The sequence below is a fragment of the Eschscholzia californica genome, unplaced genomic scaffold (genome assembly GCF_041429995.1).
Source record: "Eschscholzia californica isolate CP2 unplaced genomic scaffold, dmEscCali1.0.p SCAF_3, whole genome shotgun sequence".
In the NCBI taxonomy this organism is placed as follows: domain Eukaryota; kingdom Viridiplantae; phylum Streptophyta; class Magnoliopsida; order Ranunculales; family Papaveraceae; genus Eschscholzia; species Eschscholzia californica.
The window spans coordinates 15,676,759-15,704,491 of NW_028238420.1; the positions used below are offsets into that span (position 1 = coordinate 15,676,759).

Here is a 27,733-nt window from a genome sequence, read left to right on the forward strand (position 1 = left end):
CGATGGGTTTCGCTAACTGATGAGAACTAGCAATAACAAACGGGAAATTGAGAATTGCAGATTAAAAATGGCAGCCTATTTCAAAAGAGAAATTCAGTGCCGATCTATCATGTTTAACAACAAATGCGTAAATATCGATGTACATAAAAATATCACTCCAAATCAAGAGCACAATTCAAAAAAAGAAAAATAAGAATAGCACAGGTAAAGTGAATCATATGCATGAAATGAAGATGCGAATATAATCTTCCATCTAAAATGATCTATTCTGGTAAATGAACTCAAATTCCAGCAAGGGTCCACAATGAATTGTTCAGTAACAGAGTTATAAAATCTTACTTCAAACAAAACAATGACAAAACAGAAGTACTATCTCTGACCTGAGGTAGCGAAAATTGTTGAATAACTCAACAGTAGCTACAACTTTCAATAAAAAGAAATAACCTACGAACAAAATTGAAACTGGAAGAGAAGCAGCTAACCATGAAAGTTGATATTTTCTTGCAGGAATCTCATTCGTCTTCTTGACTACGTAACCTGGCAAGTTTGTTTGTAACAACAACGTCAAGCTGAGAAGCTCGCTCCACAATATCCTTCCTCTTCCTTGTAGAAACATTGTGCGCGATTTCGGCACAGTAAGTCCTGTAAATTACAACCACAAATGGAGTTTAATATTCATATTATATAGCAATGTTTACAGGTACATGCAAAATAGGGAGAATCCGGGCGAGAATCACCTGTTGTGCATCATTAGTAGTTCAAGCTCTTTGACGTTGTGAACAACAAATTTCTTGAAACCATTGGGTAGGTAATGACGGGTTTTCTTGTCAGAACCGTAACCAATATTGGGCATCAAAGTGACTCCCTTGAACTTTCTTCTAACACGAGAATCAATACCCTTGGGTCTTCGCCAGTTTGTCTGTCATAGATGCACAACCAAACCAAATATTATCTACTAATAATTTCTATATTTCGAGAAAGAATTTGGGACGATAAAGCTTAAAACCATGACAAGTTTAATGATTAATGAAGAGCCAAATTAGCTTTTCAAATGAATCAGATGATATACAATCATAGACGAGCAAGTAGAATTTACATGGTCTTGTGCTTAAATCACATTTGGGAACTACTAAAATCTAAACAAGTAACCTCATTTATCTATTTCGAATGTATATTACTTCAACCCTAAATCTCTTATTAGTTTAAATCCACTCCCCCCTCTCTTTACTATATCAACCCACTGTACGCAAAACGTAAGACTAGGGTTTCAGTGAAACATCCAAGACTAGGGTTCTAGTGACAGGAGAATCTAAAGTTCATGCTAAAGCTTAATATTCAACCTTCTCCTATATTAAAACGAAAACCCTAATCATGTGTGAAAGTAAGCAAGAGATGTAGATAAGGAAACGTAAGAAACAGAGAGATGAAGTTTACCTTGACACAGATCTTGCGATCGCTTTGCGGCCTCTTGAACTGCTTGACTCGCTTCTTGATGATCTTCTTCGTGAGTAGTGGTACCGCCATGGCTGCTCCTGCTAGTTCAAATTCAACAAAAATCAGTTCAACCACTCATACACCTTACGGAAAGTAATCAGATCTCAGAGAAACAGATTACATCGCTAGAGAGAGAAGGAGAAACTTACGAGTTGCTTTGCCTCCTGCTGAAATGGGGTTGGAAATGCTTCTCCTCCGTAAAACCCATGAACTATATCGGCTAGGGTTTTTATGGTTGAGTTGTTTGATATTGAGCCTTTCTGGCCGTCAGATTAATAAATGGGAATTTTGATGGACAAGATGAAGAAGAAAAAAAGTGAGGTTGGACCTGGACTTGGGCTTTCTCAAAGACCGCTTCGACCGTTTGGGTTGTTCTATTCCGGAAAGGAAGCTTTAAAGGCACTTATATTTTCTTGGGGTTCGTTTGATACATATGAAAATATTTGATGTGAAAATCATTTTTTTTTCTAATATAAAAGAAAACAAAATTTTCCTTACAGAATTCCAATTTTTTATGTTTGGCATCGCTGAGAAAATGTGATGGGAACTTCGAAAGGCACCTGATTACCGTCGACACACTTTTTTACAGGGCGCCAACTGCAATATGGTTGGGCGCTTTTAGAAATTCCTAAATCTAACTCCCAAAATCGACTAGCAGTTTATCGTCTCATCCAAAACCGCAGTCCATCTTGCAGCCAGGATTACAAGAATGAAATCTTTTTTGTTTCAATTGAGTTACAGGAATCAAATCGATTTCAAGAATCAAATCGATTTCAGGAATCAAAATTTGTAAACCAAGTTTCATATGGAATCTATTCTTCAATTGTTTAAACCAAATCGATTTCATGTTGAATTAGTTTCTATTAGTTTTACTCAATTTGATAGAGGGAGTGGAGAAAAATAAAGTTCTTCAGAATTTAAACCAAAAAATTTGTTCAAGTTGTTGAATCCAAGAATAATATTATTCTTCAAATAAAGAACCAAGTTCCCAGGGTAAACATGAAAGAAGCAGAGGAGAAAAATGATTAAATGATCGTGTGAGTGAAGTTGATTGAGGGTTATATGACAGAGGGAGAGGAGAAGAGAAGATGATCGAGAGACAGACTTGATGCTGATCGTGTGTGTGAGAGAGGGAGATAGTTAGAAAGTCAAGGGAAGCAACCGTGTTTTTAATAGTGAGAAAACCATTTTACCATTCGTTTTGTGGTGAAATATTATTCAACCTCTTTTTCTCACCGGACAATTCTTACGAAAGTCGATTCTCTCACCCAGTTTTCATATGTATCAACAGAAACCCTTAGCAAAGTTGTGAAGACGCCTCCCAATAGTGTAGTTCACGCCTTCCTCCTATTGGCGTCCCCCGTAGTGAAGAAAGTGGTTAAAAACGTCCCCTATCGTAACATGCACTCCCACTTTTTTTTTCGAGTTACAATAAACTAACCGATTTGGTTACAAAATCCTCAAACCCACCAATTTCAAAGAGGTCTACTTCTTTTCTATTTTTTTTTCAAGTTAAAATTAGTGGACTTAACTCGATTTGGTTACAAAATTGGCTCAAATCCACCAATTCCGAAGAGGTCAACTCTTCATATTCTTCTTCTCTGAACTCATTTTGAGGCCTTTGAAGTCGAAATCATTTTGGAAGCCTCTCTATCTAAACTTGTCACTAGACAAATCCAACTTGGAAAATCCTCACTGATTTTTATTTGGATTTTCGGATGAAATCAATTAGTCTCAACTACGGCGAACTTTAATACTTTTGGAAGTGTTTGTAGAATGATCGATCGTGGGCTGAACGATAGTACTAACAATTTCCGATAAAAAAGGTTCGTGCGGACTAATTTTGTGGTGGGACCGTACCAACACTAAGGAATACTATTCAATTGGTGGACTTCAGGCTGAATTTACTTTGGTGAGGATTTGCCTTGATCCATGTCTCATGATTTTTTTAATCTATGTTTTATCTTTTTTAATATTTTTGATACATATTATTTTGCAAATCATTTTCTTGCAAACTGGTTTATTCGACGTGAATGTTGTTTGTTCGACACAAACCCGTTGTTTTCTCGACACAAACTGTTATTTGCTCGATACAAATTGTTAGACCAATGGAGCAAACAAATTACGTGGAAAAGAATGAAATGAGAAAACAAAAATATTAATAAACAATCAAGGAAAACTCTAGTGCGAAAGACAAACGATTAACAGTTTAACACCTCTAAAATAAATAGTTGTGACAACGAAAACAAACACTTTGAAAAACGATCTTTTTATTTGAAAACTATCTACACAAAAAGATCAACATAAAAAACAATACAAGGATACACTAAAAAACAACAAAATGTTAAGAAAAGAATAGTTCCAGAGAGAAAATCATTGAAAAAAAGTGAAATACCGTTAAGAAAGAGAAAAAGAAAGGCCGCGGCTTTGGGGAATAAAAAAAATTCAATTATTATTGACTTAGGAGACATATTTATTTTTTGACTCAAAAATTAACTAACTTGTCTATTGCCCCCTAATCTTCATCTTCCAATTCCTCATCCCAACACACAACACAAATTTCAAACTCCGCCCACCAACAATTTTGGCCGGCCGCCACAAAGTCCGACCACCACTTTCATTTTTAACCTCCCTTTTCTTTCTCTGTCTTTGGCATTTACATATTTCTCTCTCTAGAATTTTGTTAGTATTTTAATAGTACCTTCAGATCTGCAAAAGAAAAACTCAATTCATAAACAACAAAACTCAAAAAATCCAATGAATTAAAGTAGTGATTAAGATAGATTCACTAATTGTAACAGAACACAGGATTTACATTTTGAATTTGTAAGGTAAGAAAAACCTCATCTAGAGCTTGAAACAAGTCTAGATCTACATAGAATTACACTCAAACACACTTTAATCTTCAGCAAAAAGTAATAGAGAATATTGAAATTAAAAACTCACAAGCAAAACTTGAAATTCAAAGAAAATTTTCTAGGTTTTCAACATTCAATAGTTCATGAAATAAACATGAAATTCTCACCTAACATAACCAACCCACGAAAACACCATTAACAAAATCAAACATAAAACATGATCTAGTTCTAGTAGAATGAAAACACACCTTTTTCACTGCAGATCTGATGATTATCCTTGTTCTTCAGTAGAAATCTTAAGAGATCTTCGAGTGACTGAGTGAAAGAATAAGAACTCCATCTGCGTGAGCGAAATTCATAGAAGAAGGATAATAGAGAGTATCTATAAATATAATTTTGACATTGACTGAGTTTTCCTTTAACAGATCTATTAAAATTTTACAAAAATCTAGAGAAAGAAAGAGGTAAATTTTAGAGAGAGAAAGAGAAAGGAGGTGAGGGATGAAGGCAGTGGTCGGACTGTGGTAACCAGAATTATTGGTGGGATGAAGTTTGAAGATGATGAAGATCAAGGGGCAAGAGACAAGTAAGTTAGTTTTTAGACCAAAAAATAAATATGCCTCCTAAGTCAATAATAGTTGACTAATTCTTTATTCCCTAGAGATTTTTATATATTCCCCAAAGCCACGGCCAAAAGAAAAAGAAGACAAGCAAAAAATAGGGAGAAGACCAAACAAACATTTTACAAGATGGGGAGACAACGACAACATTTAATATGGCCTAGATAAGAGCAAGACTACGAAATAAATGTCATGTGGTGATTTCGTTCTTTTTGGTAATTTTAAACTTATCTGCCTTTGCTAATCGATGTAAACATTCTGGTGGATCATTTGGTCATCCCAGTGATATAAACATCATCTATATGGATGCATGACAAAGCTTTACTAACATCCAGTTGATGAGAAAACCAACTTTCTGCTCTTCTGCAACATATAAAACACTACGCAGAAACAAGCTCAACACCGAGGAAGAAGGTGCGACAAGATTGTATCCACCCTTCTGCAGTTCTGCATGGAATGAGTAAGACCATTCCCTCAGAACACTTAGGGTTTCTTTAATTTTAACAGTACTAATTTGAATCTTCTTTTAGCTGATAACTACTATAATCTCAAAGAAACCTCAAATCTCTTACAATAGTATTCCTCGTACTCATCAGCTTAAATCTCAGAAGAAAACTCTCAGGCTAACTAAATTTTCCTCTTAAATGAGGTGCTAGATCAAATAACGCTACTTTGAAAAGCTACGACATTTCCCAAGCCTTCCTTTCACACGTGACTGGAGAAGTTTAGTACTTCTCATGCAAAACCAACATAGCAAACATTTTCAGATTTGAAGGGCATCAGCAATAGACCCTGCAAGACTGAGAATCTCAAACGGTGAATTGTTCTTGATAGCTTTCACTGTCTGCGGACATGAATCCGTTATCCAAAAGTTCGCAAATGCTTTTTCTTTAAAGCTCCCATCTGAATGCAGAAGTAGGGTTGGAATTGGAATAACAAGAACAATGAGATATACGGATATATGAGATGGATTTGGAAAAGGACTTACTTTCGTTGTTGCAAGTGAATTTCTCCCATGAACGTTTAGGGAACACGCCATGAGTGACGTATGCACTGACTTTGCTAGCACCGTGAGCAGCCAAAACTTTCTGTCGAAACCAAAAAAGGAATACGAAGATTAATGTGGTTGTCTTTCATCGGGTGCTTTATTTTTTATTTAGTATACATAGAAAGTTATGAATATCTAGCATGTCGTTTGACCACAGTGCTTGACCACATGATGTGTAATGGGTGTCTATATGACTATCCATAATTTGGTTATCTCTAGCCAAGTTCTCGTTTTGTTACTTCAAGAGTTGAAAAGATGGAACAAAGCCTTGATTCAACAAAAATAACAAAAGGAAATACAAGTCCATAGGTAGCCCCCATACTAGGAGCTAATGATGAAGGTAAAGGATTGAAATAGACAAAAAGGAATATCTCGGAAAGAACTAGCAGGAATATTACTTATCATTTTGTTTTTGACATAAAAGGGATAAGTAATTTAAAAAAAAATCGGGTACCTGACACTCGATTAGGGTTCCTCCGGACTGCACTAAATCATCAACAATGACAACATGGCGACCAGCAGGGTTTCCTTCCTTCAATCGAACTATTCTCTTATCACCTTCATGAACCTTCGTACACACGATCTTCAATAAAGAGCAAAATTAGACCAAGCAAATAGGGATGGCATACATGTAACATGATACTGATTAAGGGTACACGCTGAACCAAAAAAAAAAACTTTAGTTTCTTAGTTATTCAACACTCTCCTCCCCTTTGTATACCGGTACCCGATTCCCCATACCCTTTTTAGGTGGGTTCCCAATCCATTAATCCAAAATAAGCGTACCGGAATTCTTAGTCTTAATTAATTCTTAGTCTAAATTAATTCAAAATAAGCGTACTCACATTGTCTGCATCAGGAAGCTGGTGAAGACGTTGCTTCAACAGGGGAGTTCCAGTTTCGAAACATGGCAGAACTTGATCCCCAAAACAAAATCTTTCCTGGATAACAAGATCACAATTTCATGATCAACATCAAACTAAATGTATAAAACCAAAACAAATACACAAGCATAAGATGGCTAAGCTTTTGAGAGCACTACTAACGAACTCTTGAAATATCACAAAACTGTGACCTGTGGTTAAGAACTATACCTACTTATACATATGAAGTTAGGAGGGGGATTAAGAAAAAGAGAAAAGTTTACAATGCATAGAACCAAGGAAATTCCCTAGATTTTGGAACTATTTAATCTATCAAATCTGCCAAATGTTGTGATCAACAACAAACCCTAACCTATTACGAGCATATACATCACACTAAGATGCTGGAGCAAGAATATGGTATAAACAGCAACTCTCTTACCATTGTGTGCGTAGATGCAACAATAGGTAAACCTAAGTGTGCTAGCTTGTCAAAGTTTCGGAGAAAACAAAATATACTCAAGGTCATTTAGAGCATACTCACAGACTAAGGCAATCAAAATTTTCCAAACTTTCACATCCATCTAAATTCTAAAAGAACTTACTCGGCAGTCCTTTAAGAACGCAAGTGACTATTGCACTACAAATGCATTGACCGGTAAATTGAATAGTGACTTAAGAACAAAACAAAAAGAACAAAATTCTAAGTATGACAAAAGTTAGATAGGGTATTCGACTATATATATTCACAAATCTACAATCCTCACTGTTTAGCCTCATCCAAAACAAGCATCTTCTTAGAATTACTGCATTCAAATGAATACTAACGATTAACAGATAGAACTCATAGGAGGAGGAGTCTTTGAACAATATTAATCAATCCTGTTACCCCTGTCTGAAAAAAAAGCTAAAATTTGAGTATCCAAATCCTAAAGTTAAGCACAAATTTGGTAAATAACGATTAAAGGAAAGTTGAACATAATAAACAATTACGAAAAAATGGTAAAATTAAGACCAACATCCTACTGTGAGCAAAACAAACCTGCAAAGCATGAATATCATAGATGACCCAACTAGTTGGACCTCCTCTTGATATGGGTATATTAGACAATATTCTTGCCATAGTAAATGCAGTCGCGACATCTCCTTCCTCTTCCATACGTTCGAAAGAACCAGTTGGGAAGAAGGGTAAAACAAGTGTGAAGGAAGCGACAAATAATCGAGGAAGTGCAAATATAATAGAGAGTTGCTCAAATATGACACTTGGGGAACTGAAACAAGCCAAAAAAGCAACATGCTGGCCTCGAATGTCTTGTGCATTGTTGATGAAAAGGTTGGAAAATCCATCATCAAAGCTCCTGAGATATATGAACATAATAAATATATTGCCCCTTCTTACATAAGAGTAAGCAACAAAAAGTTCAACATCAAATCACACTAAATTACAATTTCACTTCACTAATATACCTCTCAGCCCAAATGGAAAAGCAAGTTGATTTCAATTGTGATATAATTAGACGAGAGTATAACCAATGCCGGTGGGAAGGGACAGTTCTATAATCTCAACAGTTGGAGATAAGTTTGGAAGCCATTGAAGGTAAGTTTGGGAGACATAATTTCAACCCAGATAAGTTTGGGAGATATAATCTCAACCATTGAAAAAGAGAGGTTCTTCTAAAAATTTTTGGGGATAAACCCAAGAATGGAAACCAAAAACCCTAATCTTTTCTTTTATTAAACTACACGGATGTTATTTGAGTGCAAATTTGATATATGATAATCTTCTAATATATTCGAAAAGAACTTATGAAATACTCAGGGCCGGTCCTGACATTTTGGAGGCCCGAAGCGAGTTATCAGAATGTGGCCCCTTTACGTTTTTCATGATTTTTACATGAAAGTATATTTATAAGATTTTTTCGGCTGCAATGAAGATTTATCTATTGTTGATTTCATGTGACGATATTTTGATTACCATTTCAAAGTCCTAATAAATCTTATAATGTATCTGACGGTTAATTAATTGTATTTTTGTACTTGTGTCAAACTGAGTAGATCAAGTCGATCCACCCATTCTCGGAGTAAAAAATTTTCTCAGAAAGAAGGAAGGTTGATTCCAGTTAAAAACTCGATTTAGAAGGTTTTAAAGTCATTACTAGATCTGCAACTATTGTTTGTGAATGACCTATGCTTAAATATGTCTAGGGATACATAGTTTGAAGTGTGACAAGTCCTAAGCCTATTATGTTATGTTAAACAGATTTTCATTCTAAGTGTTGTTCCTATGCTTTTGAGCCAAATTCTTAATTTATTTCTATGTATATTAATATTCCAAATGATAACAAATTAATAATACTAACAATGATAATAATCCTACAGATTATAATATAACACGTCAGACAGTTTCTTACAATATAAAAAAAGAGAATTTGATCTATTTTCTTTTTCTTTTTTCTATTTGAATTCGCCAACGGACTATCGGGCGCGGGCCTTTGAAAAAAGAATACTAAGAACCAAAAAACACAAGGTTAATTAGAAAACAACCGAAAAAAAAGCGTATCTAGTGAACCCAACAACATAGATTTTATCTTTCACCAACTCTCTTTATACTTATAATATACTTGTAATGATATTGACCAAAAGAGATTTACGGAGTTCGTATTGTGCGGTATTCACCTAGTCTTTCTTATAACAACAACAACAATTACAGACGTAAATAAAATAGCTTAAAAGCAACACTTAAGGAAAAAATTTAATTAGTTGCATACCAATATACAATTAGAGAGAGAAATAGCAAAAGTTAGTGAATTAGATTGTGGGATGATTTGGCACTTTGGTGGTAGTTTGTTATTGGCACTGGAAGAATAATGAAGAGAAGATTTGGAGGTAATTTGAACAATCGTGGGTTTGGTCATTTGGAAACTCGGAGTTGGAAGAAAAGATAAGGGGAAAGAGAATAAAAATTGGGACAAATAGGAGAGTTTATTACTTAAACATATTATGTTGTTGGGCCCACACTAATAAGCAATGGGAATGGGCCAAAAAGTGTGGCCCCATTCTATTGTTTTAATATGTGTGGGGGCCCTTAAAATTTGTTATAAGAAGAGATAAACCATTGAAACTTTTCTAGTTTAGAGGCCCCCAAATTCGGGAGGCCCAAAGCGAGACTTTGCCTGCTTTGGGCTCAGGGCCGGCCCTGGAAATACTATTATGCTTAGACAAATTAAGTAAAACTGAAAATGAAGAGGAAAGCAAGAGAAACTTAAATAGCGAGAGTGAAATAGAGGATCTGATTGAAATAGGGTTATGGGGGAGAGAGAGATGAATAAACCTCCAGTTTATGGATTGGAGTTGGATGGATTCGGATTAAGAAGCGACTTTTTGGGCTAGCTCTCCACACTCCACATAGTGGAACAGAAGCATCTTCTTCTCCTTTGGCTTCTCCATTCTTCTCCCTCTTTTCACTCTCTCTCATTGAAACCTGAAAACAACACAAGGGTATCCATCCAAAAAATTCTGGGGAAAATAAAAACTTCGATAAATTAGATTGAAGGACAACCTTTCTTTGGTGGCGGACAATCAAATATCTAAACTGGACAACAATTTTACGTGGACAAGTGATAAAATTAGAATTCTTATATGGACAACAATTTTATAGGAGACATTACTCTAATATATTTTATTCATACCTTTTGAAAATTAAAATTCTTTATTTAAGTCTCCTTCTTGTTCTTCTTCTTCTATAAACCATAAACACATTCTTCTTCTTCCATAAACCATAAACACATTCTTCTTCTTCCTCATTACTAGTAACTAAATTTCTAGAGAGAGAAATTGTGTAGAGATTGTTGATGATAGCAAGAACAAGAAAATTAAAGGGTAATGTCGAACAATCTTCCTTGAAGATAAAAGTGATTTTCATTCAAACATAAAAGTTAAGATCTGGATTTTTAACCCTAATCATATTAACATGAATCATGTTTTAAGAGTGAAATATGGAATTGTTGGGTTTTATACGTCTCTAAGACTACCCTAATCATCTAACTAGTATTGTTAGCAGAATCTCAAACATCGTATGTTTAACACTAGATTATCTAGGAGCATATGCATGAACTAAAGATGAACTAGAAGGAAAGAAGAATACCTTATTCGCTTTCCCGCGAACTAAATCTCGACCAGTATTCAAAAGATAAGAGCTTCAAGTGTAGCTCCTCTACTTGAGACACCGAATGGTTAACTTGAACTCCCTTCCTTTAAGTCAACTAGGACCTTCTTGAAGGTTGAGATGAAGAACTCCTTCTTCTAGACTAGATAGCTAGAATGGGAACCTTTTCACTAAAATCTTCCCCTCTCTCTAAGATGTCTGAGAGAGATGATTTTCTTTTGAGAAAATTCCACACCTTTTCTGTTCTCTAACTTGGTCCTTATATAGACAATCCAAAATAAGAGTTTCACTCAAACTAGGTTTCCTTAAGTCCCACAGAAAAGATAACTTTGTCAGAAACCCTTTCTGACTGGGGATCCCAATTAGAAACAAATTCCTATTAGGGTTTCCTTTAAGTGTATGGCCGGCCAGACTAGCTCCTTAATGGGCTTAGTCTGTCTGGCCCACTACCCTCTTATGGGTGGCTATGGTCAGACCACTAAAGGGCTTGACCAAGTTGGCCCAAAAACGAGTTTTACACTTTTCGAGGCTTCATTTCCGAGCCCGATACTTTTCTATCTTTTTAACACTATCAGACTGGATCACATCAATCTATAGGCAAGTTCCCACTGGTCTATTCTCTCCATCCAAGTTACCACTCTTATGTGTAACCCGTTGTAGGATCCGGTCTATGTTAGTCGCGGATAACCGAAGTGATCCGACAGTCGTAAGTGGCTTCTAGCTAAGCATTACGACTCCTAATTGAACCAGACTGGATGATCTTCCGAATAAGGTCATCATGATCCTATGAGACAAATCGTACACATTGCCATCTTGGTCGAAGGACACTCCTTCGGAAGGACATTCCTTCAGACCGCAAGGACATATCCTTCAGGATACCATTTGGGTTATGAATACTACTCATGGTGGTCTTCTGTCAATACTTAATAGAATATGGAACCTAAATGGACACATTCTTTATTCCCACAATCCACTCTCATCTTTACAGTGGGATTGCTTCTTCGAGGAAAACTCTCCCCTCCTGATTATAGTTTCGTATCTATTCTAGGAAACCTGTAAACATCCATAACTCGTCAAGCAAGCAACATGTGACATAATTTCTTCTTCTTCACTCTCAAACCTCTTTTTCTCTCTCTATTTTGCTACTGTCAATGGCACGGTAACAAAAAAAATTATGACTGCTATTGGAGATCCGGGAGGTCTCCTCATATATCTGCTAAAGATATAGAGAGAATGAGGTTAGAGGGAGAAGAAAGAAGATAAGATGAAGAAAGATAGTTAGGTTTTCTATGTTTAATCTACTGTATTTGTTTATGGTCCTCAAACTAATTATTATTGCAGTATTTAGGGCCTTATAGAGTTTTTCTCTTATTAAATTAAAGTCAACTAAGTCCAACGTAGTCGGCTCGCTCGAGCCCGAAAATAGTTGTCCATATAATAAAATTGGTTGTCCACGTATTGGCCACCCTTACGGTAAGTCTAAAAATCGATTTGTTTGTTTTATACTCTAAATTTTATCTCTTACTTTTGACCATCACCACTACCATTTTTCTCTCCTCTATCCATCTTTCTCTTTTCCTCTTCTTTCTCCTCTATCCATCTCTTTTTTTTCCTCTTCTCTCTGATGTGACACTAAAATGACACATTTGGAGAGCCTAACTTAGACTAATTATTCCTTTTCGAGTGTTATCAATAATATTTTATGTGTTTTTCATGTTAGGTACCTATTTTGGAGATAGACATGAAAATCAGAATAAAGGGAACGAATTGTCACTATCATTTCATGTGCCGAAAATGAGAGAAAATGACTTCAAGCAAATCAAATTACAAATGGAGGCAATGATGAGTCCGACGGTGAAAACGGAAGTCAATTCCGAGTTCGGACGGAAAAGATATGAAAGAAAGAAGCCAAGGTCTTTATTTGAAGGCACTCTCCTTTGTTTCTAATTTGAAGTCAAGTCAAGCCCAAAGACAAGCCAAAAGCCCACAAAGAAAAAGAAGAAGAAAGAAAGATGTAGAGATTTTATGGGCACCCTTCTTTATGGTCCAAGTCAAAATAGCCTTATGGGTTTGACTAAGTCAAGGGACCCTAGGGTTTGAGTAGTAAACACAAGTTGGGAGTTTACTATTCATCATCTTCTTCACTAAGCAAGGGAGAAAGGAGGCTAGGGTTCTTCATCAAGGGTGCTAGAGAAACTAAGGTTTCAAGGGCTTGAAGAGGGAGCAAGAGAGGAAGGTGGAGGGCCGGCCAAGCATAAGCCGGCCAGCACACTAGGCTGGCCTAGCTTGGCCGGCCGAGCAGCAGCCCGAGCTGCAACACAGGCAGCAGCTCGGGATTGCTGCAACACAAGATCGGCATGGTAGCTGCTCGGTTGGTAGCTGCTCGGTTGGGACAGTAGCCCGGAACGGAAGTGCCTTAGCACGGGACGAGCAAGAGCAGGCCGGAACAACAAGTTTAAGAGCAGCTCGGTTCTAAGGCTGCACTCGGTTGGAGCAAGGATTCATGGCTACAGCTCGGGCCGGACTTAGGGAACTCGGGACGGCAAGGCAAACATATGGAACAGCACACTTCTGGCCGGATCTTCAAGTGCACATTTTGGCCGGATTCCTTCATTCTTTGGCCGAGAGTTTCTAGCTTTTCCGACCATTAGTTTAGCCGGAAAAGTTAGGGCTTTTGTTCCCCATGTCATTGGCTTGCTTCCTATGTGTTTGATTTTGGTTTTGAGCTACAATTTCTAGAGAGAGAAAGCTAGGGTTTAGCTTTAATGGAAGTTGTGTTCTAAATGGAGAAGATGATAGTGGTCGCTATGGGGAACCCAGAAATTTGCTAAGGGGAGATCGGCTGCACCTTAAAGACTCAAATTTTCCGACGATCTTAGCCTCGAACCACATCGAAAAAGGGGGATTCTCTCATCATTTTCTTTCCATTTCTTATTCAATCACCATGTTTAGTTAACTTTAGTGTGTCGATTATATGAGATGAAATGTGATGAATTCGTGATTATGTTTAATATGATTTGATGTTTTGATTATAAATTGATGTTCATTTATGTCGATTATCGTTTTGATCGTATTTTCATGTGTCTTGTCAAGCACTTCGCATAGTTAATAGACGAAACGAAGTATTCGATATCGATCGTAGTCTAAGTCATAATTTCATGAATCCAAACCAAATTTTAAGGACAAAAATAAAATTCCTTTTATTTTATTTATCGAATGTAAGTAATTAGGTACATAAACTCTTTTATGAATCCAAATTACATTTGTTGCCATTCCCAATGCGCTTTATACCAATGCCCCTCATGTGTGAATCATGTTTGGGCTGAGGTAACGGTTTAGTCAACGGATCTGCAACATTGTCATTCGTGTGAACCTTGCAAATGACCACATCTTTTCTCTCTATGATTTCTCTAATCAAGTGGTACTTCCTTTGGATATGCTTGGATTTTTTTTGTGCTCTTGGTTCTTTGGCTGCTATCGCTCCATTGTTGTCACAATAGAGAGTCACTCCCTCTTCTATGCCAAGCACGACACCAAGTTCTATTATGAACTTCTTCATCCAAACTCTTTCCTTTGTAGCTTCCGAGGCCGCTAGGTATTCTGCTTCAGTGGTAGAGTCTACAATTGTGCTCTTCTTGGAACTTTTCCAACTCATTGCTCCTCCATTCAGACAGTAGACGTAACCGGACTGCGATTTGAAGTCGTCTCTATCCGTCTAAAAGCTTGCATCCACATGGCCTACAACCTTTAGAGTATCTTCCCCGCCATATGCCAAGAAGTGATCCTTAGTCCTTCTCAGGTACTTTAGAATATTCTTGGCGGCGTTCCAGTGCGCTTTGCCTGGATTTGAATGGTAACGGCTGCACATGCTCAAGGCATATGAGACATCTGGGCGAGTGCAGATCATGACGTACATGATAGATCCTATTGCCGAAGCATAAGGTACTTTCATCATGTGTGCTAGCTCATCAAGACTCTTAAGACACTGATCTTTCCTAAGCACTATGCCATGTGTCATGGGAAGGAATCCTCTTTTGGAGTTTGTCATCTCGAACCGTTGAAGAATCTTATCTATATAAGTTTCTTAATTGAGTCCGATCATCCTCCTTGATCTATCTCTATAGATCTTGATTCCTAATATGTATTCTGCTTCCCATAGGTCCTTTATAGAGAAGCATTTCCGAATCCAGTCTTTAACTGATTCCAACATCGGAATATTGTTTCCTATGATTAATATGTCATCGACATAAAGGACAAAGAAAACTAGGTTGCTCCCACTAACCTTCTTGTAAACACAAGACTCTTCTGCATTCTTGAGAAATCCAAATTCTTTGATTTTCTCATCGAATCGAAGATTCCAACTCCGGCTTGCTTGCTTGAGTCCATAAATGGATTTCTTAAGCTTGCAAACTTTTCCATCATTTTTGGAATCTACAAAACCTTCGGGTTGTGTCATGTACACATCCTCTTCCAAGTGTCCGTTTAGGAAGGCGGTTTTGACATCCATTTGCCAAATCTCATAATCATAATGAGCTGCAATTGCTAGAATGATCTGAATGGATTTAAGCATTGCGACAGGTGAAAAGGTTTCATCATAGTCTGTACCATAAATCTGTTTGTATCCTTTTGCCACGAGTCTAGCTTTGAAAACGCTAACGTTTCCATCCTTGTCAGTTTTTACTTTGAAAACCCATTTGCATCCGATTGGTGTTGCTCCATCGGGCAAATCGATCAAGTCCCATACTTGATTTTCTGACATGGAATCCATTTCCGATCTCATGGCCTTTAGCCATTTTTCGGAGTCGGGGCTCGTCATAGCTTGGTTGCAGGTACTCGGCTCATTATCTTCTAACAGTAGGACATCTGTTTTCTGAGATAATTCCTGGAGCCTTTGAGATCTACGAGGAGCCTGAGCAACTTTTGGAGTGTTCTCAACTATTTGAGATGTCTCCTGCGAATTTAATTCGACTTGTGCGGGAGGTTCCACGAGTTTCTCTATCTCGACCTCATTTTCCTCTTCCGTACTTTGTGGATAGATAAGAGCCGCTAAACCTCTTGATATCTCTATATCCGTGTTTATTTGTTACCCATATCGAATTTCATTGATATCTACATTTCTCCCACTTGTCTGCTTGAAAAGGAATTCCTTTTCAAGGAAGACACCATCTCGAGCAACAAACACTTTGTTCTCAGATTCCTGGTAGAAGTAGTAACCCCTTGTCTCTTTTGGTAGCCCACAAAGAGACATTTGTCTGATTTGGGTGCGAGTTTATCTCCTTGTAAACGTTTTACATAAACTTCGCATCCCTAGACTTTGAGAAAAGACAACTTTGGAACCTTTCCAAACCATAACTCATTTGGCGTATTTTCTACAGCTTTTGACGGAGCTCGGTTAAGTGTGAAAGCAGCCGTTTCTAGAGCATACCCCAGAACGTGTTCGGAAGATTTGCTAAACTCATCATAGATCGAACCATGTCTAATAAGGTGCGATTTCTCCTTTCAGAAACACCATTCATCTGAGGCGTTCCTGGCGGAGTGAGTTGAGATACTATACCACAACTCCTAAGATGATCGTCAAATTCTTGACTCAAATATTCACCACCTCGATCGGATCGAGTGACTTTTATTTTCTTGCCAAGTTGATTCTCTACTTCGTTCTGAAATTGTTTGAACATGTCATACGATTCGGACTTATGCCTCATCAAGTATATGTAACCATAACGAGTGAAGTCATCCGTGAACGTGATGAAGTAGCCACAGTTACCTCTCGCCGGAGTACTCATTGGTTCGCATTGTTATATCTCACTCCCACTAGTCATATCCTAGATCAATTTGACACTCTTATGTGTAACCCGTTGTAGGATCCGATCGAAGTTAGCCGCGAATTACTTCGTAATTCGACGATCGTAGTTGGTCTCTAGCTACAACTCTACGTTCCCTAAATCAATCGGACTTGATGATCTTCCACATCAATTTTCCTATCCGACAAATTGTTCTCATTGTCACCTTGGTCGAAGGACATCTCCTTCAACTCCTTCAATCTGTAGTATAGAAACAATATATCTAGAATAGGAAACCCTATATTCATTGTATTCCTATTTATACTACTTGTGTAAACTTCAATTATTATCAATACAATGAAGCTGCTACTCTTGCCGTCGGCTCCAATGACAATGGACGCTCTTCTTTTGATCGATCGGACAAACAACGCCCAAAACGTCCTCGCCCGTTTTGTGATCATTGCAAAATCCGTCGGCTTCCAACCGAGTTCGGTTTTCTCTCTCTCTCTCAATCGATCTCACGATCTCTCTATCTCTCGGCCTCATCCGAGATCAACATCTTCAGAGGTTAATACCTCTTCACACATATATACATATATACAGGGCCGTGCCTGAGAATTTGGGGGCCCTGTGCAAAATTTTAGTTTGGGCCCTTCATATCATCAAAATATAAAAAATTATACAAAAAATGATAATGAATTCAAAATAATTTGACTATAAAGATAATTGATCGTTTATTCATCAAATCAAAATGTATTTGAAAAGCATTTGAAGCAAAAAATATTACTTAAAAATATTTTCTCCTTACATTTTTTGAAGCAAAATCATCAATTAAATGTTCGTAATCAATCTTGTCTACGAACCCACTTTCAATGTGAGCAAAGCTAATCCATTTAGTCTGTCTTGCGACATGCTTAATCTCAAGTATGATTTTAAGAGCTTTAACTTTGAGAAACTCTTTTCTGCAAATGCAACTGTGACTGGTATAGTTAATAAAATTCGGTAAGCAATGCTACTAGCTGGAAAATAATTCATCTTGTTCAAAAAATCTAATACATCGGTAGCTTTCGTAATCTCTCCTCGCCAAATAGTTTGCAAGAGTTTCAATCCACAAACAAGTCATCTGCTTTAACACCAAAATGTTCTTCTTTCTTCAAACTAGAGCAATGAATTATTGCTCTAGTAGCTGATAGATTAAGGCGTTTGCCTAGTTTCATCAAAAATAAATTATAACGACTAAATAACAACAAGAAAAAAAATAAAAATTGAAAAAAGATATATTACCTGGTGATATTGTTGCAATTATTTCAACTTCAATATAATTTTATAGAATACTGCACTCATAAAGAACACACTACCAATACACTAGTAGTAATTTGGAGGAAGACTTTTTTTTGTTCAAAGGGTTTTTTTTTTGTTGAACTTGTTTAAAGGGTTTAAAAGAAGACTTGAATGGGATAATTAAAAAAAATTAATGAGCCCACAATTTATAAAAATAAATTAATTAAGAAAGTGATTTCCTTCTTCCACCCGGTGTATTGTTGCACCAATACACTACCATATTTTTTCGTATCAAGTAAATCACTTTCCTTCAGTTCCACTACACTAAACGAACAACTAACTCTAACGCAGACAAGCTAGCGAAGTGGGCAAGGAAGCGTAATAGAAGCAAAGCGTGGGACAATATTCCTTGTATTTTAATTGACAGATACTGTAATAACGCTTTGATTCATTAATGTATCTTCAGTTCAACAAAAAAAAAAGTAAATCACTTTCCTTGTAAGGAAAAGAGAGAATAAAGGAAAAGTGAAAAAAAAGACTAGAGAGAGAAAGATTAATAAGATTGGAAATTAGAGAGAGAAAAAGTAATGCATGCTGAGAGTGGGCCCCTATTTATCTTAAATATATGTACACTCTTATCACCTATTACATTAAACTGAATAATACTACAAAAGAAGGTTCTGCAACGATGTATTAAGAACTTTCCGACTTAAAAAGAGTTAATGAAATGAGTTTTGTACCTTATATGAGTTCGAAATCTTCATTGAATTAGAATATAATCTGCTTTAAGACTCATTTCTGCTGAAGTTGGAGGTAAGTTATTACTGGTATACGTTTGTCGAACTTGGACATGACTTTCTGCTTCGTGTTGAAACATCTTAACCAGTTGCTGAAAATCTAATTGTCTTACTTCGACTTGTCCTTCAGTCACGGGCTTTTTCAACCCTAGATATAATATAAGAGGATCAGGTAATATAATCTCAAGTAGAAAGAGGAGTCCAGTAAAAAGACCAATGCATATGGAGTATTTTAGCTCCAAGCATTCCGTCTACGTTAATTCCAATTATTACTGAAAAAACAAGACCATTACCACCCAAAACTGCTAAATTGTGGGTGACCCGAAGACTTCGATCATACTAGAATTACAATTAATAAGTTATTACGGTTTCTAATAAACAAAAGTAATTTAGCAGTAAACACCCGTACGATCTAAATGAGCAACTTATATTTATCTTATATATATGATATATGTGTTGTGTATGTACTTATGTATATATATAAATAATTTGTATTTATCTTCTTTATATGATATATGTGTTATGTATATATACTAGGCATAACCCGTGCCTCCGGCACGAATACTTTCATTGAGTATTTACGTGTTTGAAAATTTTTTTTTAGTAAAATACATGATCTCTTATGTATCAGGATAACACAGAATGGTAATAATAATAATAATAATAATAATAATAATAACAATAAAGAGTTCAAGTACTCGTAAAACGTGTAAAAGGTATGAACAAATTAATCACATATTATAGATCTAATTGTTCAACATGTGGTTTCTTTAGTCACCAACCCAAAGCATAAATATATTTATCTTGTCATCTCCTCTAACCAGATGTACACTTTAAATAGTAAATCAATGAGTTGCGATAATGCTTTTGTGTCTATGCTCAGTTGACTTCACAAAATCATATTTTAAGTTCTAGTGATACACTTGTTATCAACATATTCTCCAATTATGCCAGAACTGAAAACTGGACAACTCGAACTATTGTCCCAAAGATTCCAGTTGGCTTTCTAAAAAGAACAAAATCGGATCGAAACCTAAGGTGGAAAATTTTAATAATAGACAACTTGATAAAAGAGATTACCTTTATTAGAAGATTCAATTTTCTGACATCACCTTTAAAGCTTCGGACCCGGTTGATAAACATGAAACCAGTCTATCAATTCAGTTTTTTATCTTCCTGAAATTCAATAAAGCTCGTTTACCACATAGTTCCTATTGATTGGTTGTTTTACTTAGCATGTGGTACCATATCATGTAATGAATCAGATGCACTTCCATCAATTACAATAATTTTATTGAATTATATATTCAGTCTAAAATGGTATATGCAAGAACTTTAGATTACACAAATGCAAGAGAAGAGTGGGTACCTTAAGTAAACATCTTCCAAACCAACCATAATTATAATTTTTCGTCAAGATAAACTGATTTACAACAAAAGTCATAAAGGTGTTCGAATATGTTGCTTATCGATCCCTATAACATCCAAATGCTTCATTACTCATGTATCTTCAGTCATCAAAATCAAGATAATGGTATCTACCCACACACTTCAAATGAATATCAGCTTCTAGTTTTATAAAAATCAACATTGCTTCAAGGTGAAAACCCACGAATATCAAGGATATGCATTGAAAAATGTAAGTTTTATAAACATAAGTTAAAAATGTTATGGAACCTCAAATATAATATGTTGTAAGCTTTAATCCCAAGCTTCGTCTCCAAAGATATGATAAATCTGAGTCACAAAATTCAGGAAAACCAACATCGTTTCAAGGTAAAATCTCATAATCAACGATATGAACCGAAAATATGTAACTTTGCATAAGTGTAAGTTGAAGATGTTTTAGAATTTCAACGGTACCTTGTTGTAAGATTCATTCCTACGCTTCATCTCCAAGGATGATAAATTTGATATATTCCAGCACGACAATGTAACTCAGTTGTCGATCATGATAGAAAGCACCCCATACCTTGTATCCTTGTCCGTTTTGTGAAGAGGGAAATACCTCTTGAATAATAATAGCTTGAACACAGAGAGAGAAGACAAGAAAGAGAGAGAGATATGTGAGAAGATTTCTCTGTGTGTTTTATTCATTGATTTACACAAGTATTTATAGGTTTACAAGGGATTTACATATAGAAGTAATTTAGGAATAATGGGAAACTTCCCTATTCATGAATATTGGGAAACTTGGGAAACTTCCCTATTCATGAATATTACAATAATTAACAACTTTACATAATAACAAAACTGCTATATTCTAACACTCCCCCTCAAGTTGGAGCCGAAAGGGACGTGAGGCCCAACTTGCCAATAATCGTCTTGAATGCATCAGCTCCTAGTGGTTTGGTAAAGATATCCGCTAGTTGTTCAGAAGTTGGTGTGAAACGAGGAGCGATGACATTTGCTTTGATCTTTTCCCGAACGAAGTGACAATCAATCTCAATATGCTTTGTTCGTTCATGGAAGACTGGGTTATCGGCGATATGGAGAGCAGCTTTGTTATCACAGTGAACCGTCATGGGTGAAGAATGTGTGATGCCAAGATCTTTGAGAAGGTACTTCAGCCATTGAAGCTCACTAGTGAGATGTGCTAGCGCACGATACTCTGCTTCAGCAGAAGATTTAGCAATCGTTGGTTGTTTCTTGGATTTCCAAGAGAGAGGGCTAGAACCCAACATAGTGAAGTAACCCGTGGTAGAACGACGAGTGGAGGGGCATCCAGCCCAGTCAGAGTCACAGTATCCAGTGATGTACAGAGAACTGGAAGAAGAGAGAAGAAGGCCATGGCCAATGGATCCTTTGACATAACGAAGGACCTGATGAGCAGCATCAAGGTGAGTAGTGCTGGGTTTTTGTAGAAATTGACTAAGATTATTGACCGCATAACAGATATCAGGACGTGTTACGGTGAGATAGAGAAGACGACCAATCAGCCGTCTGTAAACGGTGGGATCCGGAAGAGGATCACCATCAGAAGGACTGAGGCGAAGTTTCTGTTCCATTGGGAAAGGAGAAGGACGACATGCCGAAAGACCAGAGTCTTTAATGATGTCAAGGGCATATTTGCGTTGACAAAGGAATATGCCTTTGGAGGATCGGGAGACCTCGATCCCTAAAAAATATTTAAGAGGACCCAAATCCTTGAGAGAGAAAGTGGCGTGGAGAAAGGATTTAAGTTTGGAAATGGCGGATTCATCATTTCCAGTGATGACAATATCATCTACGTAAACTAGAACGTATAGATGTACGGAAGATGTGCAGAGAGAAAATAATGAATAGTCAGAGAGGGATTGAGTGAAACCCTTCTTGATAAGGACGGATGAAAATTTTGAGAACCATTGACGAGATGCCTGTTTAAGGCCATAGAGAGATTTCTGAAGGCGACAGACTTTGGACTCCCCCTGTTTGGAGAAACTGGGAGGTAATTTCATGAAGTCCTATTCATCGAGGTCGCCTTGGAGAAAGGCATTATTTACATCTAGTTGGTGGAGAGACCAACCTTTAATAGACGCGATTGATAGAAGAACGCGTACAGTAACTAACTTTGCGACGGGAGCAAAGGTGTCATGAAAATCGAGACCCTCGATTTGTGTGTATCCTTTTGCTACAAGACGGGCTTTGTAGCGTTCAATGAAACCATCGGCTTTGAATTTGATTTTGTAGACCCATTTACATCCGATGGCCCTTTTTCCAGAAGGGAGGTCTGTAATGGTCCATGTGTTATTTGATTCTAAAGCGGCAATTTCTTTAGACATTGCCTCACGCCAATGAGGTGATTTGACGGCTTGAGAAAAAGAAGTGGGTTCAACGGTTGTGATTACCGAATTGAGAAAGACTTGATGAGAACCCGAGAATTGTTCAAAATTTAGATATTGAGTAAGAGGGTAGACCACATCAGAATCCGGGTAAGAGTGACAGATGTAGTCATTGAGATGAGTGGGTGGTCGGCGGTTGCGGGATGGCCGTGAAGGATGAATTGGACCATCGGGAGGAGGCGTCCCTAGAGATGTGGGTGCGTGATCGATGGAGGAGGGAGTCGGGCTCTGGCTTTGGTCCGTGAGGAGCCCAGGAGTGCCCGAAGAGGAGCCGCTATCGGGCTGACTCGAAGCGGAAGGGACAGAGCCGAAAAGCCGTGAGGGAGTGCCTATAGGCACATCAGACGCTTGATGAGATGCTTGACGAGGAGCCGATGGTGATGTCCTCGGAAAATTAAAGGAACCATCATCGTGGATGGAGACCATCGGTCGGTAAGGAGGAGGAGAAGAGATCGGATGTTTAGACAACACCGGAAATTTGTCTTCGTAAAAAAGGACATCACGAGAGGTGATTATTTTACGAGAATTCAAGTCGAAAACGCGATATCCTTTTTGATTGTCGGGATAGTCAACGAAAATACCCGGAGATGCTCGGGAATCTAACTTTGTTTTTACCAAAGGACGTCTAGTAAAGCACAGACATGCAAAGACCCGAAGATGGTCAAATTTGGGAGGAGAACCTAAGAGTTTTTCATGAGGAGAAATGCCTTGTAATGTTGGTGTTGGCAATTTGTTGATGAGATATACTGCCGTTAGAACACATTCACCCCAAAAGGAAATTGGGAGATGGGCTTGAAGACGTAAGGAGCGTGCTACTTCCAGAATGTGTCGATGTTTTCTTTCGACGATGCCATTCTGTTGAGGAGTATGAGGGCAACTAGTTTGATGAATAATTCCCTTCTTACGGAACCATGATTGAAGTTCATGATTCATAAATTCCATACCATTATCAGATCGGATTGATTGAATTTTTGGAATAGGAAACGTTCCTTGTCCGGATTGTAAATTGGAGATGGAAGAATCAAATTGAGTTGATATATAATTAGAAAAAAATTCTTGAGAAATTGAGTAGTGTCGGATTTATTTGACATTAAAAAATCCAAGTGCAACGAGTAAAATCGTCCACTAAAGTTAAGAAATAACGACAACCAGAGTTTGAGGGGACGGAGAAAGGTCCCCATAAATCCGCATGAATTAATTCAAAGGGACGAGAAGAAGTAGAATTGCTTAACGGAAAAGATAAACGTGTAAATTTGGACAAGGGACAAATTTCGCACGGATTTTTATTGAATGAAACTGATTTCATACATTGAGTTCTTGAAATTAAAGACTTAAAAATAGAAGAAGAAGGATGTCCGAGGCGCCAATGCCAAATATCGGAAACATCTTTATTATATAGACTATTACTAGAAATTGAAAAGGAACAAATCCTAATATCCGTGCGGAGAAAGTATAGTCCTTCATGGAGATCACCAAGTCCAATCCTCGTTTTCGTCACTGGGTCCTGAAAGACACATGAAGAAAAATCGAATGTTACTAAACATCGAAGAGAATTGGTGAGTTGGGAGACAGAAATTAAATTGATTTTAAATTCCGGAACATGTAAAACGGTTTTGAGAATTAAATTTGAATTGAAAACAATCGTTCCAATGTGACGTACTTGAATACGTTTACCGTCCGGTAAACGGACAAAACATTGAGGTGGAGCATCAACATAATGTGAGAAACGAGATAAAGAACTACATATATGTTTGGCGGCACCGGAATCAATAACCCAAGGAGAAGAGAGGAATTGAATACCTGTAAAGTTAATACCTGCGTCGGTAGATCCTTGAGTAGGATTGGAAGTGCCGTTAGAATGGCGTTGGTGATCGAGAAGTGAAAGAAGACCTTGATATTCCTCTTGAGTTAATGAGGTGGCTAGAGGTGCTCCCGTTGGAGGATCAACCCTCTCGGTTACGGTGGCGGCAAGTGGACCGGTCGGTCGTGGTGGGCGATTTGGCCGAGCACCCGAGTTGGAATGGTTTGGATAACCGTTTAATTGATAACATGTAGCCCGGACGTGGCCATGTTGTTGACAATAGTCACAAAAGGGACGAGCTCGTTTAGGACTTTGAGCGTTTGGTTTCTCCATTCGAAAATTTCGTTGATCATTGTTGTATGTTGCAAGGGTGGCGGCTTCCGGTGGATTGGAAGTAGCGGCCATGATATTTTGTTGGATTTCTTCTTGTTTGACAAGAGAATGAATCTTTAGGATTGAAGGAAAAGGATCCATTAACAAAATTTGACTTCGAATTGCCAAAAAACGGTCATGAAGCCCTTGAAGAAATTCCATAGCACGTTCTTGATTAGTACGATCAAGTAACGATTTCCCTTGACCACAAATACATGGATCGATTACCATGAGGGATTGTAACTCATCTTGTAGAGTTTTGAGTTGAGTAAAATAGGAGGAGACATCATGTCCTTCTTGTTTGAAGGATGAAATTGCCCGTTTCAATTGATAAATTTTGGGGGCATTGGTTTGAAAAAACCTTTCATAAAGATTACGCCAAATATCGGCGGCACTTTCATCGTATAAAACGGAAGACCGAATATCCGGAGCAATGGAATTGATAATCCAACTACTAACAAGATCATTACACCTTCCCCATGAGTGTAATTGATTTGGAGAAGTGGGTTTGGGAATAGAACCATCTACAAACCCGAATTTATCTTTTGCCCGAAGAGCCATCTTCATGGCTCTTGACCAAGAGGCATAGTTATCTCCGGTTAATAATGGAGTGATGAGATTAGTAGTTGGTGAGTCAGAGTGATGAACATCAAACACCGGATTAGGTGGAGAATGAGGAGTATAGTCTCCAGAATCGACTTCAGTAGTAGTCATGATAGAAGAAATTGATTATTAAAAAAAAACTGAATTGACTCTTATACCATGTGAAGAGGGAAATACCTCTTGAATAATAATAGCTTGAACACAGAGAGAGAAGACAAGAAAGAGAGAGAGATATGTGAGAAGATTTCTCTGTGTGTTTTATTCATTCATTTACACAAGTATTTATAGGTTTACAAGGGATTTACATATAGAAGTAATTTAGGAATAATGGGAAACTTCCATATTCATGAATATTGAGAAACTTGGGAAACTTCCCTATTCATGAATATTACAATAATTAACAACTTTACATAATAACAAAACTGCTATATTCTAACACGTTTGGTTACAACTATACTTCTGAATTGCAAAAGAGTAGAAGAAAGGTTTAATTAATTTTGCACAAATGAGATCTCAATGTCTTTACATGGTCTGCAAAAACGGTGATGCCAAGATCGATTAAAAAACACACTAATTATTGATTCAAATATATATGTTAAAGTTAGAGTAAATTTCAGAGTCAGGCAAAACAAAAAAAGTATTATAAATACCAATTGGGTTATCAATAAAGTAACTATTGAACGCGAAAATCTGCAAACAAAATAGATGAATAATATGAAGCAAAACCAGAGAAGAATGATACCTTGTAGGAAATTCTCTGATTACCTATTTAGAATAAGGTTGTTGCCAAAAAACTGATTCACTTACATATTATCCAAAAACTCTTGCATGCAATTTATCGAGCACTTTGAATACGTTACCTATTTTGAATGGGGTTGCTGCAAAACACTCTAACATAGAAAACTAAGACAGTAGCCAAGAGATTTTAAACTTAAAAACTAAGACAATATCCAAGAGATTTTACAACAGCTGGAAGATATAGGAATAAAACTTACTTGGATTAATTATAAGACAGTGGTGTTTTGTGGTTAAGAATTAATAAGGGATTTATAAAGAAGCAGAGCAACCCAAAACGAACTGAATGTTGAATATGAAAAGGATGAGGAAGAGGCATCATGTACATGAATATAATTATTGAATGAATTGGTTATGAATTAAAAGTGAGATGAATATATTGTTGGAGGATACAAAAAGTGATAGAAGTTAAGGAGAAGAAGAGGTTTAAGAAACCATTAAAATTCCAAATAACGAGTAAGGTTTAGAGAATTGGAAAAAATATCAGTTTCTACTTCCTATTACTTATAGGGATTTATTACTTAAAGAGATTTAATTTTAGTTCCTCTATTGAATAAGATATTAGTAAAAAGAAGATAAGATTCTGATGAAGAAGATGGAGGATTGTAACTGACAAAGCTGGATTAGTCAATGAGACATTGTCGATTTGGTGGAAGGAGAGTTCTTCACCAATCTACGTTGTTGAATCTGGAGCCAGATTAAGAGCATTTACTATAACAAATTTTGGGTTTTCAGTTAAAAAATCTACCCCTAAACACACATTTAGTCCACCATAATATTAATATAGGATTTTAAGCCAAAATAATAATTATAATGGATATTTAGTCCAACTTAGTTAAAGTATGTTTATATGTCAATGTTATAGTGTTTTTCTGTTTATCGATTCTTGTTTTGTTTGATAAATTACCTGTTATTTATTGTTAAAGTTTCATACTTTATTTCATTTTTTCATACTTTATTTCATTTTTCTTTATATGTGTCGTACATAACACATTATGTATCAACAATGTTACTTCAAAACGGAAAAGGACTAAAAACCCATTTTCTGAAAAAATTGGACCTTAAACCCTTTTTGAACTTTATTTTGGACTTAAAACTCACAGACCCTTACTATAACTCCTCCATTGAATATAGACCATAAATGAGACCCATTGGGACTAAGAGAGCCCATAAATGAGACCATTGATATTATCTAATGGCCATGATTGCATGTGACAGTAAACGAACGATCATGATTTACTATGAAAGCTGTCTAGTCAGCAAAATCCTTTGTATCATCTTACAATCCAGTTGGCAATTTTTCTCTTTTTTGTCCTATTCAGCTTGTCCTAGTCACATCTAATGTGTTTTGTTATATAGATATCTATATAACAAAACACAATGTTTTGTGCTGACTGGGACAAATCGAAAGACAAATCCGGTCGTTGGTTGCGAT

The 27,733-nt window shown here is 36.8% G+C and overlaps 2 protein-coding genes and 1 pseudogene across 4 annotated transcripts; all 3 read right to left on the minus strand.

Annotated features, from left to right (window-relative positions):
• Positions 1-247: 247 nt before the first annotated feature.
• Positions 248-1,734, minus strand: LOC147548677 (large ribosomal subunit protein eL32z). 2 transcript variants are annotated; one of them, XM_086665766.1, is made up of 4 exons: positions 1,644-1,734; positions 1,435-1,532; positions 738-919; positions 248-642 (listed from the first exon to the last, which is right to left on the minus strand). In XM_086665766.1, the coding sequence occupies exons 2-4, from the start codon at positions 1,522-1,524 to the stop codon at positions 513-515; spliced, it is 402 nt and encodes a 133-aa protein (XP_086521892.1). In that variant the 5' UTR covers positions 1,525-1,532; positions 1,644-1,734; the 3' UTR covers positions 248-512. The 2 variants fall into 2 exon arrangements, with proteins under 2 accessions (XP_086521892.1, XP_086521893.1); XM_086665767.1 differs by having other exon boundaries at positions 1,435-1,535.
• A 3,762-nt stretch (positions 1,735-5,496) lies between these two features.
• LOC147548678 (ribose-phosphate pyrophosphokinase 4-like) lies at positions 5,497-10,401 on the minus strand. 2 transcript variants are annotated; one of them, XM_086672040.1, is made up of 6 exons: positions 10,215-10,401; positions 7,926-8,241; positions 6,866-6,961; positions 6,475-6,603; positions 5,961-6,060; positions 5,497-5,875 (listed from the first exon to the last, which is right to left on the minus strand). In XM_086672040.1, the coding sequence occupies exons 2-6, from the start codon at positions 8,040-8,042 to the stop codon at positions 5,736-5,738; spliced, it is 582 nt and encodes a 193-aa protein (XP_086528166.1). In that variant the 5' UTR covers positions 8,043-8,241; positions 10,215-10,401; the 3' UTR covers positions 5,497-5,735. The 2 variants fall into 2 exon arrangements, with proteins under 2 accessions (XP_086528166.1, XP_086528167.1); XM_086672041.1 differs by lacking the exon at positions 10,215-10,401 and adding an exon at positions 8,351-8,491.
• A 4,061-nt stretch (positions 10,402-14,462) lies between these two features.
• On the minus strand, positions 14,463-15,003 carry LOC147548679 (secreted RxLR effector protein 161 pseudogene; annotated as a pseudogene).
• Positions 15,004-27,733: the final 12,730 nt, after the last annotated feature.